At 35.1% G+C, this 16,516-nt stretch overlaps 1 protein-coding gene across 1 annotated transcript in view; it reads left to right on the forward strand.

The window, feature by feature from the left end:
* The window catches only part of drd2a (dopamine receptor D2a), a 61,440-nt gene that overhangs the window by 37,424 nt on the left and 7,500 nt on the right, over window positions 1–16,516 (forward strand). The window contains exons 3-5 of the mRNA XM_032546118.1: window positions 5,549–5,658; window positions 13,650–13,786; window positions 15,903–16,111. Coding sequence (XP_032402009.1) covers window positions 5,549–5,658; window positions 13,650–13,786; window positions 15,903–16,111 — 456 coding nt within the window. The remainder of the gene's footprint in view (window positions 1–5,548; window positions 5,659–13,649; window positions 13,787–15,902; window positions 16,112–16,516) is intronic.

A 16,516-nucleotide genomic window follows, 5' to 3' on the forward strand; every position in this document is an offset into this window, starting at 1 on the left:
TATGCGTGATCTGAATTGGTGGAAAGACACTTAGAATAAATGTTAATTATCATCTGCTACAGCACACATGCTTAAGCAGCAGTGCAGCTTTTATGTAAGTTCCTGGAAAAAGTAAAAACTAATTTACACTCACATTTCTATTATACCTTATTATTATCACAGGCAAATTGTTTCACATGTAACATTCACTGTGTGCCATTTACAAAAGCCCAAATTTATGTTACAATATATTTCCAACTGTGATTTCAGTTTCAGTGTATTTGTCATGCATGTTTTTCAGTTTCATTTTTGCAAGGCTTCATTTTTCCTTAAGTTAAGCTTTGCTTTGTTGTTTTGTCTTAGAAGTCTCTATCCTTGCTGCACCTGATGAGCAGTAAATGTTCATTATCATGTAGAACCTTATTATAATCTTCAATTCTTCAAGTATAGAAAATTCTGTTTCACACCCTTATTGATAGTGGGGCTGTTTAAGAACTGCTTCAGCAGCTGAACACAGATTAAACTGGTCTTCTCCTTTTTAACAAAACAATTAAGTAGATAATATATCAAACATATCATTTTGGTTGCTCCTCTTATCTTGTATAAACTTGCTTTCATATCAGTGCTGACTTTTTTGAGATATATTATTTTTGAGCCTTATGATTGTAATTTAGAAAACAGTGTTACATTGTTTGAACTCAGAGTGATATTCATTCACACTCTATGAAATAATATAGCATGATCAGCTTTAACTTGCCGTGTGTCCATTGGCAAGGATCTATGGAAAAACAAACCAAGGTAAATTTGTATGTTTACACTTTTAAATCAAATGGGATAAAGAATGACAAATGATTTTAGAATAACTTCCCCTATATCTTATATGAGCGTTCTTTGTCCTATGTGTAAAAATTAAGCTACAACTTGCACTAGTGATGACAGCATTGCAACAAAACACTCTAAACATATTTTTTATTGCTGTAATATTCATGAACATAACAGCAGGATGTGTTTATATCCAGAGCCATCAATCTGCTCTATCAACCACCTCCCAATTGCAAATTGAAATTCTAATTGCATATCAATCATGGATTCTGACAGCAATAGCTATAGCCCTTAAGTGACCATGTTATGAATGACCTTAGATACCAACAGCAAACTTCCCTTTCTACATTTGAGAAAATTACCAGATCTTAGTAGGAGACAGCAAAACAACCAGTTCTTACTTTTGTTCTATTTTTGTTTCGTTTTCTTTTTCCTCAATGTCGCAAATGGTATTGTGGTATTGTGTCTGAATTCACATTGTTCGTTGTTAATGTGAAAGCAGGAGATTACACTTTTCTGTTCTCTCTCACAAGTGTTTGTGCAAAGGTTGTAATCCCAGATGTGGTTTGTAGTATGAAGGAAACAGAAGAGCTGGATTTGGCACGCTGCCTAATTTTTCCTCACAGGCCTTATGTTGTAAAACAAGAATGTTCTTACTTTTCCACACAGATCAAAAGGTAGACCTTATAAAGCTATTGTATTACAAGAGACACATCTGACAGCAAGCAGGGTTTTTTTTAATATATACATGGAAGTTTACGATCCTTAAATCCTAGAAAAGCCTGTAAAAGCCTAGTTTTGTGTTGCAAAATGCAATATGAAGTTGACAGGCAGAGTTTTAAGTGGACAACAAACGGTGTGGATGTGCAGTGGACTGTAACATCTAAAGCTTAACTCAAACCCAAAACAGTTTTTCTGGCTTTAGAGCGTAGCAAGCAATTTTTATATAAGTGAGAAAACCACAATCTTTACCCATCAGTTTCCAAAGTACATTCTAAAGTAAAGAAGAACTCTCGATATATATAATTTCCTTCCTTCATGCATATTTGAATAACGTTTTGAAATTAGTGTTCAAAGACAGAGAACTACAGTGACTGTTTGCTTAAAAGCAGCCTGCCGTACATCACAAGTATGGACGACTGAATAGATTTCCTTTTAAAGTCTCATTTACATGTCTCTTTCTGCCAGCTGGCTAGCTGAACAAGCAATTGGACGAACATTTACAAAGAAAAAGTGCACTGTTAAAGTCAGTCTGAATTCACAATACCTAATTAGTAAACTTATACTTTACTGAAGAGGGTAAAATCGTTTATACTACCAATGACATCTAAGTAACTAACAGGGCACAACCATTACTAATCCTCAAGGTGACCAAGTCAAAATTTTTTACTTTCTTTTATATTTTTTGAATGATTAGAAAGTAAGTACAAAAAACTGAGAGAAATAAATAACTTTTAGGATGTGTAAATGTATTTAAAATTAAAAAAAAGATTATTTTTGTGAATTTAGGAGACTTCTAATTTTAGTTTTCCAGTGGTCAAATTCATTTACAGTATTGTCCATGTTTATTGACACCCTGATAAAGATGTGTGTGCATTTTGAAGAATGGTTAACAAAATTAGACTTCTGTAGTCTGAGATTTAAATTGTAAAATTTATTAATAGTCAAAACTGCCATGACATACAGTACTTCCAGTGAGTAAATGCAAGCTGCCATTTTTTATGTAGCAAAACAAGTCGCCAGTGACTATACACTGTAGGCAGTTTAATAATAACAATTGGATAAATTGAAAAATTCAGTTTTTCACAGTTTATTACCCATTACTATAAATGAAGTGATGCTTAAATTAAAAACATCCATATAAATCCAAAAGATTTATATGCATGGGTTTGTAGAACACACTTTATGTCAGGTATGTGCTGCCTCTGCCGATTTCTTAAGAAATTGACGTGCACACCTTTATAGTTCTTTTATCCAGCTTCAACATAGACAGGCATTATTTATAAATGATCCTCATGATCATGAACATTTTTTAAGTTTTAGACCTCACTTTATGATTTTTCTCTGACTGAAGTATTTACATAACATCGTTGGCTAGATCATTATTTGAATATCATTTTCTCAATGGGTTTGCATAAGGTTTTCTCTTTCATTTTGCTTTAGATTGTTCAATTTTATTTAGCAAAGTGACACACTTTGTAGAGATTAAACATCAATTGTCAGCTTTATTGGAGCTGGCATGCCTAAAAAACACAGTTGACATTTAATTTACTGACAAATATCTATGATGAAATTTTTGCCCTGTTAGCCTCCCTATTATGTAGCAGGTAACACCTTTTTACCTGTGCAGTGCTGCTATTTTACCATCATCCATAATCAGATATGCTAATCTTGTTTTTTATTTACTTACATTTTCAAAATAAGATAATCCTGAAGACCCTGACAACTTGCCAGCCATCTTTATTTAATAAAATTAAATAAAGACTGGTAAATTTAGAACAAGTTCTACTTATCACAAAATATGTTTCCCTGGAAATGCAACATCAATGTCTGCCATTTTAGTTTCCTTTTTTTGAGCAATTAGGCTGTGAAATGCCACTTAATTTACCTTTCTAAACCACGTGCTGTATGCTCTTCTGAACTTCTTTGATTTTAAATATCCATATTGTTTTGTGCTCTAAGACTACTGAGAATTCAAGATTAAACAGCTGCATTGAAGGGGTTTTGAGAAAAGTGTATCCTCATGTATCTGCTTACTGCTGTTCCAGAGTAGGAAGCCAGGTGATGACAGAAAAGTGCGCACTCTCAATCAATGCAGAGGGCATTATAATTGGTTTGAGATGCAGAGGAGGGAAATGTCAAGCGCAAATGGTTTGTGTAATGTTAGAGCGTAAAAGAGCCTTTGAGATGTGAGGCAGTCATGGCTTGGTTAGATGGTTCTCCGTAGTCTAATCCCACCTGCATCAACGTACAGCTTTTAAATGATGGATCTTAATTTTCTGAAAACAGATCACTGAGACAAAGATTAATTTTCAACAGGGAGGCAGGAGGTGCCCCGTGACACTTACATCCCCCTTACCCTTTACACAGCTGTGGGAGGAAGCAGGTAGGATTTTGTGCCAGCTGGGGTGGGCGTAATCCGAGCTGTCAGTGCATCACCGGTGAGGTTGGTTTCATCATTTGACCAAACCATGGCGACCAACTCTGGTATAGATATAAATAGGTTGCAATGTTGTTCGTGAGAGGAGGCTATACAAACTGTAATGTATGTTGTAGGATTTTTAGCTCACGAGCATTTAAGATATGCAAGAATTTGTTACAAGGGAGTTCTTTAAAGCCTTTTATGACAAGCCAATGTTTGAAATAAATCTGTTTGTTATAAACATTACATTACAAATTATCAGTTTACTTTTCAGAAAATGACAAAATGGAGAGGGAGGGGTGTAGATTGGATCCCATCAAGAGATTTTTTAGGGTGCATTCACACAAGCCTTGTTTAGTCTGCTTTAATCAAACTCTGATGAGGACCAAAAATGCAAACTCTGGTCCGCCTAAAAACGTAGGTCTCTGTTCAGTTGCAGTGAACTTTGGCGCGGTTCAAATGCAGGTGAACGTGGACCGGAGACCGCTCCAAAAGCAGGAAGAAACGGCTCATTTTCTTCTGAAGGTGCTCATTGTCTGGCACCTTCAGACATTTTCGTGTTACACTGTCATACTTGGCATCATCAGTTGTAAGGACTTTGTGAACTGGTGTCAGCAGAACCACCTCCTGATCAATGGAGGAGAAAGCAAGAAGTGGTGGATTTCTGAAGGCACAGACCCACCGACACCGGTGAACTTCCAGGGAGTCGACATTGAAATAATGGATTCTTATAAATATCTGGAAGTTCACATAAAAAAAATAAATAAATCAGAGTTGACTCATAATATTGATGCCCTTGCAGGAAGAGTCAGATTAGACTTTGTAGAGTTAAAAAATAATTCTACTTCATTGCACATTCCTTGGATCAGAATACACTATTTTACATAACTGCACATATTTTTATGTTATCTTGTGATTACAACGACATGTTTTAAAATGTTTTTGTGTATTCTGTACAATACCTGGGTCCTCTGGTAATTTAAAGTGCTTTGTACATTAAACTGGATTGGATTGGAAACCTGTTCTTTATTGATCCACCATATTGAGGGACAAAATATTCAGCTCAGAGCATACCTTATAAAAACTGATTCCTTCAGCATGTATTAAATGTGTTTATGAGCATGCAGAAGTTGAACATGTTGTTATTAAGGTCCAAAAATAAAAATTATAGAGTTTTACGTTCTTGGAAGTGGAAAAGATAAAAGAAAATTGTTTCAAAATTAGATGATTTTGATAGTGACTTGAAATACTCTAAGACTCTGGAGTTGTCCACACAAAAATTATCTCAATTTTCCAAAGCCTTTACTTTAGTCAACCCTGCTTTATAATTATGCCCTTTTTTTGACTTCTTTGCTTTTTCAAGAAACCATGCTTGGGTTGTACTTCAGCAGAAATAAAAATTCAAAATGTTAACTGTTCACCAATACTTGATTTTGGTCCTTTTTCACTTACCAGGAAGGAAATAACACGTCAAAATATGTATGAATGCTTAACAATTGCTTTTTTTGAAGATAAAGAGATTATAATATTGGTGTTAGAGATTTGTGTAGATGTATTTTGCTGACATTCAGTAAACTGCAAATCCTTCATGTCTTTTTTCACTAGGTAGTGGGAGAGTGGCGCTTCAGCAAGATCCACTGTGACATATTTGTCACCCTTGATGTGATGATGTGTACAGCAAGCATCCTCAATCTATGTGCCATCAGCATTGATCGGTAGGTCTGATGTTGTAGATTTGCCAAGTGTGGTCACTCATGATTGCAACATGGAAATCAATGGAAATATTTAGCTTCTGAATAATAAAAAAATAAATCCCTACCTCTTGGTGCATGACTCGCCAGGCCGTTGTGCCTATTTACAGAGTAAATGGCCTTTTCAGACATGAATTTCACTCTGCACACAGTCTGAAAATGAAACATTTGTTTTTAATTAGGGACCGCCAGATGTCCTACAGATATAACATGAATAGACCTTTTTTTTTAAAAAAAAAAAAAAGCTTTTTCAATTATGAAGAGAGCATAAGCCAATGAAAATGTCAGGTTTCACAGAGTATCTACCAGTAAATTTAAAAGCATTTTTTACAAAAATGATCTTATATTGTAGACAAAATCATGTGAAGGAGTTCAAACTTTGGAAAAGGAAAAAAAAAAAATTTATACACGATTTTTAGTTCAGCTGTTTTTCAGTTTGAAACATTGTCAGGCAATCACAACTATCAAAACCTAAATCAGAATCTTTTGGTATTGAAATCAAAAGTCACACCCGGAGCTTTAGAAAACAAGACACTGACTAAAACATAGATCATAATACACAATTTTGTTTTTTACAAGCAGAACTGTAAATTAGGGGTTATAAAACAAATTCTGACCAAAAATCTAAGGCAAACAATCTAGATAGCTACAAACCAGCAACATAAAAAATAAAATCCAAACAAACAAAATAAAAATAAAAACTTAATCTAAAACCTGGGTCACTTTAAAGCTACCAAGCCAACAAACAAAACACAGCAGAACAACACAGGCTATGCCACGCTAAGTCAAAGCTACCACAACACCAGCACTAAAACAAGGCTAACAATTTTCAGACTTTGACACATTAAAGTCTTGCTTTCTACTCCTTTATTTTTAACATGCACACTGCTCTTATTGCCTCATGTAGAAAAGCTACAATTACATTTATTTCTTGTGTATGCCCTTTTCTGTGCTAAATATCAGATTCATTAATTCACTGGTACAGTATACTGCCCATTTTATAGTAGTGTTTAAGATTTCATTGCTTGATTTGAAAAGACTTTTAATTCAAGGGCAGCTCTTTACATGACTGAACCTTCAAAGTCCCACATTCTTACCAGAACACAGTGGATGAAAAATCTATTTCTGATTTTTGTGGATTCAGGCTGAAAGGTAGAGGTGACAAAATCCTTTCTGTGGTGGCCTTTAATCTGAGCACCTGCCTTCCCTTTTAAACGAGAGCTAGTCAGACCATTTAAAAACAATTTCTTCTCTCCCTCATTTAATCCTAGCAGAGCAGTATATGTAGGCTTTTATTGTGCATGTTCATTGTTTTTTGCTTAGGTGATGCTTTGTTTATTGCAGTAATGTGTTTTCACTTATTTGGAATTTGTTAATACTATATTTCACACAACAAACCATGTTGTGTTTGGCTGGAGCTGCTTTAAAATTTGATTTTGAAAATCTCTTTTATGGGGTCGATCAATAATTATTTGTAATAAACAAAAGGTAAGTGTGGTAGGGTGTGAACAGCTGGCATGATTTTGTGTAATTTTCTGCTAAATTTACACTATTTCTACTTGGCAGAGCTTTAGCCAGGTGGTCTTAAAAAATTCAGTCATTAAATAATCTGGTCCTGCTCAACTGTTTCATGCAAGTTGCATCAATAATTGCATCAGTACACATTCTATGATTTCCAATTACCTAATCCCAGAGCGTACAACTCTTTTACATGTTCAAAATCTAAGAAAAAGAGACAAAATGAAAATTAATGTATTTTTCTTTTGCTGAATTCTACTGTAGGGATACAGATTAAAAACATAATATAGCATAAAACAGCTTAATACTTTGAAGCCATCATACAGACTCATTAAGTAAATTTGAATATTACTGAAAAACCTGTTTAGTTCAGGAACTTTATCACTAAGTGAAACACATTGTATAGATTAATTACACATAAATGGATGTTTGAAACCCATGTATATGTTAATTATGACAATTTTACACTTAAATGTAATGAAAACGTGACATTTAAAACTAGAATATTACATTAGACCATTAAAAAACATATTTAAAATAGAAATATGGGCTTACTGCAGTTAAGCAAGCAAAGTATGTTTAATACTAGATCTTAAGCATCTTTTATTAATAACAAGTACTGTATGTGTAATAGCAATCTCAAAGGTTATTATTATCAAAAGGTGCTTTTAGTATAACATTCTAATTAAAATGATATCACAGTATGTCAATAAAACTAAGAAAACCTCCTTATTGATAATATTAGACTTAATATAATTCTTCATTGTGAAATTTCCAAACAGCATGGACTATTTTCTTCAGGATCAATCTGAGAGAGCAATTTTTTAAATGTGGACACTGTTGGGCAGGTGAAAGAAGGACGTCCTAGAAACTTGCTTTATTTGCATGTTAAAGGACGTAGCCTGGTCAAATATAACTACAGTGTTCCCTTACAGTGGCTTCTGATGGTCATATCAGTCATTATTGGTAGCATAATATACCACCTATCCTCTTAATTAATATTATTCAACTAATCATCTTAAACTACTCAAAGATTTTATCATTTGATTAAAAAATACATGGTTCTGAAGTAAACAAAATAACTGATGACATTTCACTCTTATTCATTGTGGGCACATTGAAATTGTATCACTGAGGGAGTATTTTGATTTTTCTCCTTAGTCATAATAAAGCGTAGTACAAACTTCCTTCGGCCCCAGTAAAGCATCACCTGCGTCATGGTTTTTAATTCTTAAAATCTCCTAATTCATCCAGAAACTCAGATTAAGACCTGAGTGGATGCTAAAAATGCCCCCCTTTCCCCCACGTTTTATTTCAATAAGACAAACTAAGAGAAACTCTCAACTATAGATTGTTGCTGGCAATTCTCCCGAGTTAGTGGTTCAAGATAGCTCAAAACCAGGTTGACACAACCAATTTTGTGTAAGAAAGAGCATCAGAAATATAATGATGAATTTCTAGTGATTAATAAATTACATTAAAGATTCTTTTTCTCTTCAAGTAGAAGAAAAGTAATTTAATAATATAATAATTTTCTCCCGTTGTGCTGATTTTTGATTCATTTATTCTAAGCTGTCGGGGATCAGATATGGTCTCAGTGGGTTTTTTTTAGTGGATGGCAGGAGTGAAGAAATAGCAGAGATGTGTGTAAGATTTAGACTCTTTCTCAGTTTTAACGGTAGGTTGACATCCTTCAGAGAACTACTAAAATATATACAAAATATACGATGTAGTGGGAAGCTCACAAAGGTGGAACTCACATTACAGCCATGATTTATTAAAAAAATGATTTATTGCAGTAACTTGGTTCAGCAATTCAAACATGATATAGATTAATTACACCGAGACCAATGTTTTCAAGCAGTTCTTTCTGCTAAAGATGTAGATTTCCTGCTTTTGGGTGATGAAGCTAAGACAGGTTTATTTGTGCAGCACATTTCCTCAACAGGGTAATTCAAAATGCTTTACATGATGAAAACAAATGAAATCAGACAAACATTACTTTGGAGAGGCATAATAGAGAAAAGTAATAGAAAATTAGAATACAGGAAAAAATAATATAGTGAAGAATATCAAGCTCAAGGTGCCCAGCAAAATCCCAAGTTTAAATCTAAAATATAATAGTACTAAAATAAAAAGTGTACTCTTTGAAATAAGGAATATGGTGGCACACCAATTTGTGGTTAGGTGCTGCTGTTCCAAATCTCTTCCCCTTTGTTGTAATTTCACTAAAACTAACACACATTTAGCTGTGAGAAGATTGAAGAACTGGATTTGTTGCACAGGAGGAAACTCACCACAGCACCATGTAGAAATCCACTGAGCTCCGGAGAGTGCTCCATTCTTTCACAAATATTTGCATAAGCAGCTTGTCAAAGTGCTGGATTTCTTTCCCCTGTAGACATGGAGGTAGTTTGTAAACCTGATTTCCATTTAGATGTTCAACTGTGAATATTAACTAGCTGATTTTAGCCTGGGTGAATTAAATTTAGAGCTTGAACAATGCTGATTATAGCAGTTCTTAAAGTACATTTTCTACCTTGGGTAACAGTAACACTCTACTTTAAGTCCTAACTGTGTCAGTACAAGTGAAAAGAAAAGCAAGATTTTGTACCTCAAAGTGTTTGAGCTCTTCGGACTAAAGATCTTGGTCTCAGTTTTGATTCTTTGCCAGAGTAATGTTGCCACTTACCACATTCTCTACTGCGATATTTATATCTAAACCAGGAGTGTCTGAGGACATAACCAAAACACATCGTAACATAAGTGGGAGGATTCTTTTGTCCTTTTTTGATTTTCTATGCTGAAACAGGGAAATATTACTCCACGTACCAACATGGCCATTTCATTTTCTGAACTGGATTCAACCTGATTGATAAAGGCTCGTCTAGCTGCTGAGAGAGTAGCGATAGTTGCCATGGCTTTGTCTCGACGTACAGACTTATTGTCTCTGAAAAATTAGCAGTTGCAGTTGTTAAGCATCTTTGGCTGGATGTGTTTTAATATAATGGTTGTCTCAAATAACAGATTCGAAGCCATTAAAAAACTGAGTGTGTGCGGTCCTTAGATTCTGTTCAGCAACAATACCCGATGTGTTGTTGCAAATTATCCAATTTAATTAAATAGTGCCAGTAAATTAAAGCAGATCACAAGCAGCAGGAGCCTGCACGTTTCAAGCTGGACGTTTTAGGAATAAATCTGCGTTGTCATTTTGCTAAGTTAACTTCCAGAATATGTATTACAATTCCAAGTGCAAGACAACCCCCATATTTTCTTTTTATAGATTTCCGCCCTGCTTAATTTTACATTATTTTCTGCTTGGCTGCATGTTGGAGTCCACATGGCAAAAAAAAATCTAGCATGGTCACACATGGAGACTGTTCCGGCTCTTACTGAAAGCATTGAATAAGAATGAAGGATGACTCCCGCATTTGGAGGAAGATCTGGTTGATCTGAATAATATCATGGTTGATTCCTATTTGTGCATATTGTAAGCTAGTGTCCAAACATGCAAGAGGACAATGGCTTCAGCATTTACATGTTCAGTATTCCACTTAACTGCATAAGCTTGCTGCATATTTGTGAATACACAGAGGAAGAAGAAGAGGGATGAGTGTGAGTTGATCTAAAGTTTCCTCTCCTTGCTTCAGTATATTTCTGTTTCCACCCATATGAGACTGATTTGTGAAAGTCCAGATAATAGTTTGGGATAAATAGATGTGCTTTTATCAGTTTAACGGCTCTGGGAAGCAATGAGACGTGTTCACCGAAACACTGTTTGCTGCTATATCTTCTGTGAATGCAATCATAAAAAGGATGAGGACATTAGTGGGGAATTGAGTCTTTGCTTTCTAACAATGACCAGTCACTTATTTAGAAACCGAAGATGAAACTGTCTGAATGTAGGAGGTGATAAGAGGACACACACACAGAAAGTGTGATTCATGATAAGACTAATTAATTTTTTGGTGGTGTTTTTATCCCTTTTTTTGTTGCTACAGTATAGATAGGACAAACTTATGACTTAATACTGAACTTTAAGAAGAGAAAGTTCAGTACAAGTTCATTTATAAATGTTTTTTTGTTTTTAAATTGTATACACACTCAAAAATATTTTAATAGGCACTCAGCCTTTTCTTCTTTGCATTACTGGGACATATTTCTAATCTTGTTTGCCTTTAAAAACCATATATTATATTAGTATAAATCTATAAAAAGTCCCTTACTGTAGATGAAAATGGTTATTTTTCTTGTAATCAGTCATAAATTAAATTTAAAAAACAAACAAGCAACCAAAAATTCTCAAATAGCGTGCTGATCTTTAATCAAAGAATGTTGTTATAAATGTACTTAGAAGGCCTAAAAATATCTAAACTGATATGTGTATGGAGACAAGTATTTAATTTTTGCTTATGTCAAAATGTTACAAGGTAGCTGTGGCTACAGTGTAGTAGCGTGTGAATGTGTGCGTAAATGGTTGAATGACTGAAGCTACAGCAAGCTTTGGAGTCCTCTGGGCTAAGTGAAGCGCTGTACAAGTTCAGGACATGGGCCATTTTAACATTTAAGGGGAAGAGTGGGGGATGGGAATGTTTGCCTGCCATTTTAACATTTAAAATGGTAAAATGGCGGGCACACATTCCCATCCCGTGGAGGACGGGAATGTGTGCTAAAAGTATATAAGTTGATACAATGAAAGGCAATTGCCAACAAAAAAAGTACTTTAAAAACCATATCATGAAGTTTTCCTTCTCATGTTACCTTATATATGTTCAAAATCAACCTTAAATTTCAACTTGTCACATCAATTAAAACCTAATGTAGTTTTGATGTTACACATTAGAATTTAATAACATTTTAGTCTTACTAGAGGGGTCGGTAGCTTTTAAAAACCAAACAGAATTCCCAAAAATCAGAGATTAAGGAACTATAATACATTTGTTAGCAATAACAACCCAACTTTATTGAGCCTAAATGTATTTTTTTTACTTTAGATTTAATTCATTGCTATTCTAAGAATGTATTCTTGTCAATCTCATGTTGTATAATTATTTTTTGCTAAATTGGATAAAATCTATTCTTTCCAAGTTACATCCTTTACACCTCTAATTTGGGAAGTTAATCAGATTTTTTTGTAGGTGTCAGGATTCCAGATGGGTGTATGTCTGCATTGGATTAGTGAAGACCCTGTCATTTTTATAAACTCCCACATGCTGTCAGAAAGGAGCCGATATTGATGCTTTTAAAACACTCATATTCTTTTATATTTGAGTTAATAAACGATGGGTCTGAATTTGTTGAATAAATGAATAGACTCGTTTATTGGACTGTTTTTTTTTCACCATCTTTAGATGGAATGTGGTCTGGCCTGTTGGCTGAGAAGTAATATTGAAGCTATATTTCTCCTTTCATTTTATTAAGTGTGCATAATCTTAAAATGTGTGTTATTATCTTACTATATCATTTATCGCATAAAAATGAATCAATAAAACCATTTATTTCATATTAATAGGAATATATTTTGTCTTATTCAATTTCTAATGGTATTACCCATGAAACATTGTTATATTGTTGCATTTTTATTTTAATATTTATCTATGAAAGTAGGAAATGTTTATTTATTTTATGTAACAGCATCCTTTTATTTTATGTATCACATCAATGGTATTTAGTCTCCAAAAAAGCCCAAGCTACTTGACTTTATGCATGATGACTCTCTCTATTTGGTAAACAAATCAATGAATGACACATACTAAAATGCTGTTCATTTCCTGATATTTACAACAAGTACACTAATAAGGTCAAATAACGGGGCAAGGTTAAATGATAAGGTCTTTCTTCCAACATGAAAAAACAAATTTGTGCTTTACAGTTTCTCATTCTGATGTGAACTGAAGCCTGCAGCACAAGACTGTTTCCAAAGGGCCAGTCCGACATCCAAAAGGATCTGATCACAAATGACAGGCAACATTTTAAGTTTAACCCACTTGTGGACTTCATGTTCTCTACTGCGCTTCAGGCAAAAAAATCCCACCAAGTGAAAAAATACAAAATACAAAAAATAAAAACAAGCAGGTAGCAGAAGGATGAACATAATAAAATAATAATAATAAAAATAATACAAAGAATTTCAGATTTCAGATTACGTGCACAAACAAGAAATTTAACTTTAGTTTCAGTTTTACTTTAGAGGACTTACAATAAAGGATAAGAGCAAGAGCAAGGTTATGGAAGTGTGTGTGTACAAACATTTTGTTTTTCTATAAAGAATAGAAAAAAGGGGGCTTGTTGTGGTAGTGCATATGCATACTTTGTTTTGCAGCAAAGTAGCTGACTACTACTAACTTTCCCCACAGGCTACTAATGTTGTTGTACTGTAAAAAGGTGTGTGGCTACACAATAATATGGTGTTTTTTTTAACTTTGCTTTCATCTTAGATACACAGCAGTGGCAATGCCGATGCTGTACAACACGCGCTACAGCTCCAGGAGACGAGTCACCGTAATGATCTCTGTTGTCTGGGTTCTCTCCTTTGCTATATCATGTCCCCTGCTGTTTGGCCTCAATAACACAGGTAAGAGGGAGTTGAATACAAATCTTCTCTACGGTCACTGTCATGTATTTTGTGTATTTGTCTGACTTTTACGCAGGCAGCAATAGTTCTACATGGCTTCAGGTATAAACATTTTCACTCTACAAACTAATGTCAGTGCTGGGCAGCCATTTATAAAAACACTAATGTAATTTTTTTAACAAGCTTTTACTTGCAAGATTCGCCTTATGTAGTATAAGCCTTGGTCCTTCAGGTTGGTTAATATTTAGTTGCAGTCAGTCAAACCTTTGTTTCACCAGGCTAAACGTTAAGTTATTTACAATAAGTCTGAAAGTGCTGAATGTTTAGCACTTTTTTTCTCACATCCATTACTGGATCCTAACTATAGATAATTATGTAACTCTGTTTACACATGCTGGACTCTTGGAACCATTTTGCTGGCAAAATCCTGGACAACAGTGAAATTGGCAATTCAGCAGTGGCAGCAAGCTTGATGCAATACAAACCTAAAACCTACATAAAGTTTTCTGACAAAATTTAGGGAAACAACCTGTCTATGTGCTTGGTCTATCCATTGCTTTGAGCAACAACTAAGCTCCAAGCTGCAACAATTTTAAGCTGTAGCATCTTTGCAGTGAGTGAGACAAGTGTTTAAAAAGTAATTAGATTTTCAAAACCAAAACTACGGTGGCCGACAGGTGCAAATGCGCAGCAAAAGAGAAACATGCAAACAAAAAAAAAACACGCGCACAAATTAAATGCGGCAAGCAAAAAGAGAGACGCAAACACCCCCGAATGAAATGCAGCAAACAAAAAGAGAGACGCAAACACCCCCGAATGAAATGCAGCAAACAAAAAGAGAGACGCAAACACCCCCGAATGAAATGCAGCAAACAAAAAGAGAGACGCAAACACCCCCGAATGAAATGCAGCAAACAAAAAGAGAGACGCAAACACCCCCGAATGAAATGCAGCAAACAAAAAGAGAGACGCAAACACCCCCGAATGAAATGCAGCAAACAAAAAGTGTTGAAAACGGAAGTGCTCCAGACCACTAGGGGGAGTCAAAGAAAATAGTATTCATTTCTATGGGACCAGATGCAAGATTCAGAGAAAGAAATTTGAAAGAAAGTAAAGGTATCTCTCTGAATCTTGCATCTGGAAAGTGTGATTATTGTGAGAAGTCTGAAACAATAGAGCATGTTATTTTAGAGTGTTGTAAGTATGAAGAAGAGAGAAGATGCATGCTGAGAGAGTGTGTAGGTATTAAAGAAAGGTTTAATTTAATAGAATTTTTGAGGAGAGATTTCGGGAGTAGACATATTCAAATAATTATTCGGTATCTTAAAAAAACAAAGCTATTTCATAGGATATGAGTAGAGCAAGTTGGGTGTGAGTGTGTAAAGAATATCAAAGAGGGGTATATAAAGCTATAAGCAAGTTGGATAATATAAGCAGGTGTGTATGTGTGGGGGTATGTTTAATCAGGAGTTAATGGAGGGAAAAGGTAGAAAGTGAAAGTTTATAGACCATCTCGAACCACACTCCATACTGGTAAGTGGCGGTAATGCTACTGTAAGTTTGTTGCCAACCGCCAATAAATACCAAGAAGAAGAAGAAGAATCTTGCATCTGGTCCCCTAGAAATGAATACTATTTTCTTTGACTCCCCCTAGTGGTCTGGAGCACTTCCGTTTTCAACACTTTTTGTTTGCTGCATTTCATTCGGGGGTGTTTGCGTCTCTCTTTTTGTTTGCTGCATTTCATTCGGGGGTGTTTGCGTCTCTCTTTTTGTTTGCTGCATTTCATTCGGGGGTGTTTGCGTCTCTCTTTTTGTTTGCTGCATTTCATTCGGGGGTGTTTGCGTCTCTCTTTTTGTTTGCTGCATTTCATTCGGGGGTGTTTGCGTCTCTCTTTTTGTTTGCTGCATTTCATTCGGGGGTGTTTGCGTCTCTCTTTTTGCTTGCCGCATTTAATTTGTGCGCGTGTTTTTTTTTTTTGTTTGCATGTTTCTCTTTTGCTGCGCATTTGCACCTGTCGGCCACCGTACAAAACAACCCCCAGATTGCAAATATGTCTTCCTCTATTCAGAACATGCAGCGTGAAGTTTTCCATTCACCTTGCGCTTATCTCCACAGCAACCCGCGATGCGTCTCTCTGTGTCATCGCCAACCCTGCCTTCGTGGTGTACTCCTCCATCGTGTCCTTCTACGTACCCTTCATCATTACTCTGCTGGTTTATGTGCAAATTTATGTGGTCCTGAGGAAGCGCAGAAAACGTGTGAACACAAAGCCAAAGCGACGTGTGTGTCAGCCTGCTGACACCGATGTAGCAACTTCACTGAGGGTGAGCAGCTTCAAAATTACGGCTCCTGTTTACAGCTTGGCAGCTTTATTGATTCAATATAAATGAGTTACCTCCTTGTTACGCGAGAGCCTCTTTATTTTTATGTGATATTTTACCGCTTTAAAATAACAGTTTCTCCGCACATTATTTAATGTAAACATGTGGGTACAGACAATATCCTGTATTTGAAATTTATATGCCTCTGCAAATCAATAATCTTTTCAGCTCAATTGCATCTGACAGTTTTAAAACAGGCTGTGTCTACAGTTGGCATTTACTTAAAAAAAACAAAAAATAAAAACAAAATCCAAAAAGAAAACATGAAGCGGAACCAGATAGATTTTTTTTTACATCTAACCTACATTTTCAACAATAGTTGTACTACAGTTGATGGTATTTTATGCA

Source organism: Xiphophorus hellerii, chromosome 18, assembly GCF_003331165.1.
Source record: "Xiphophorus hellerii strain 12219 chromosome 18, Xiphophorus_hellerii-4.1, whole genome shotgun sequence".
NCBI classification, from domain to species: domain Eukaryota; kingdom Metazoa; phylum Chordata; class Actinopteri; order Cyprinodontiformes; family Poeciliidae; genus Xiphophorus; species Xiphophorus hellerii.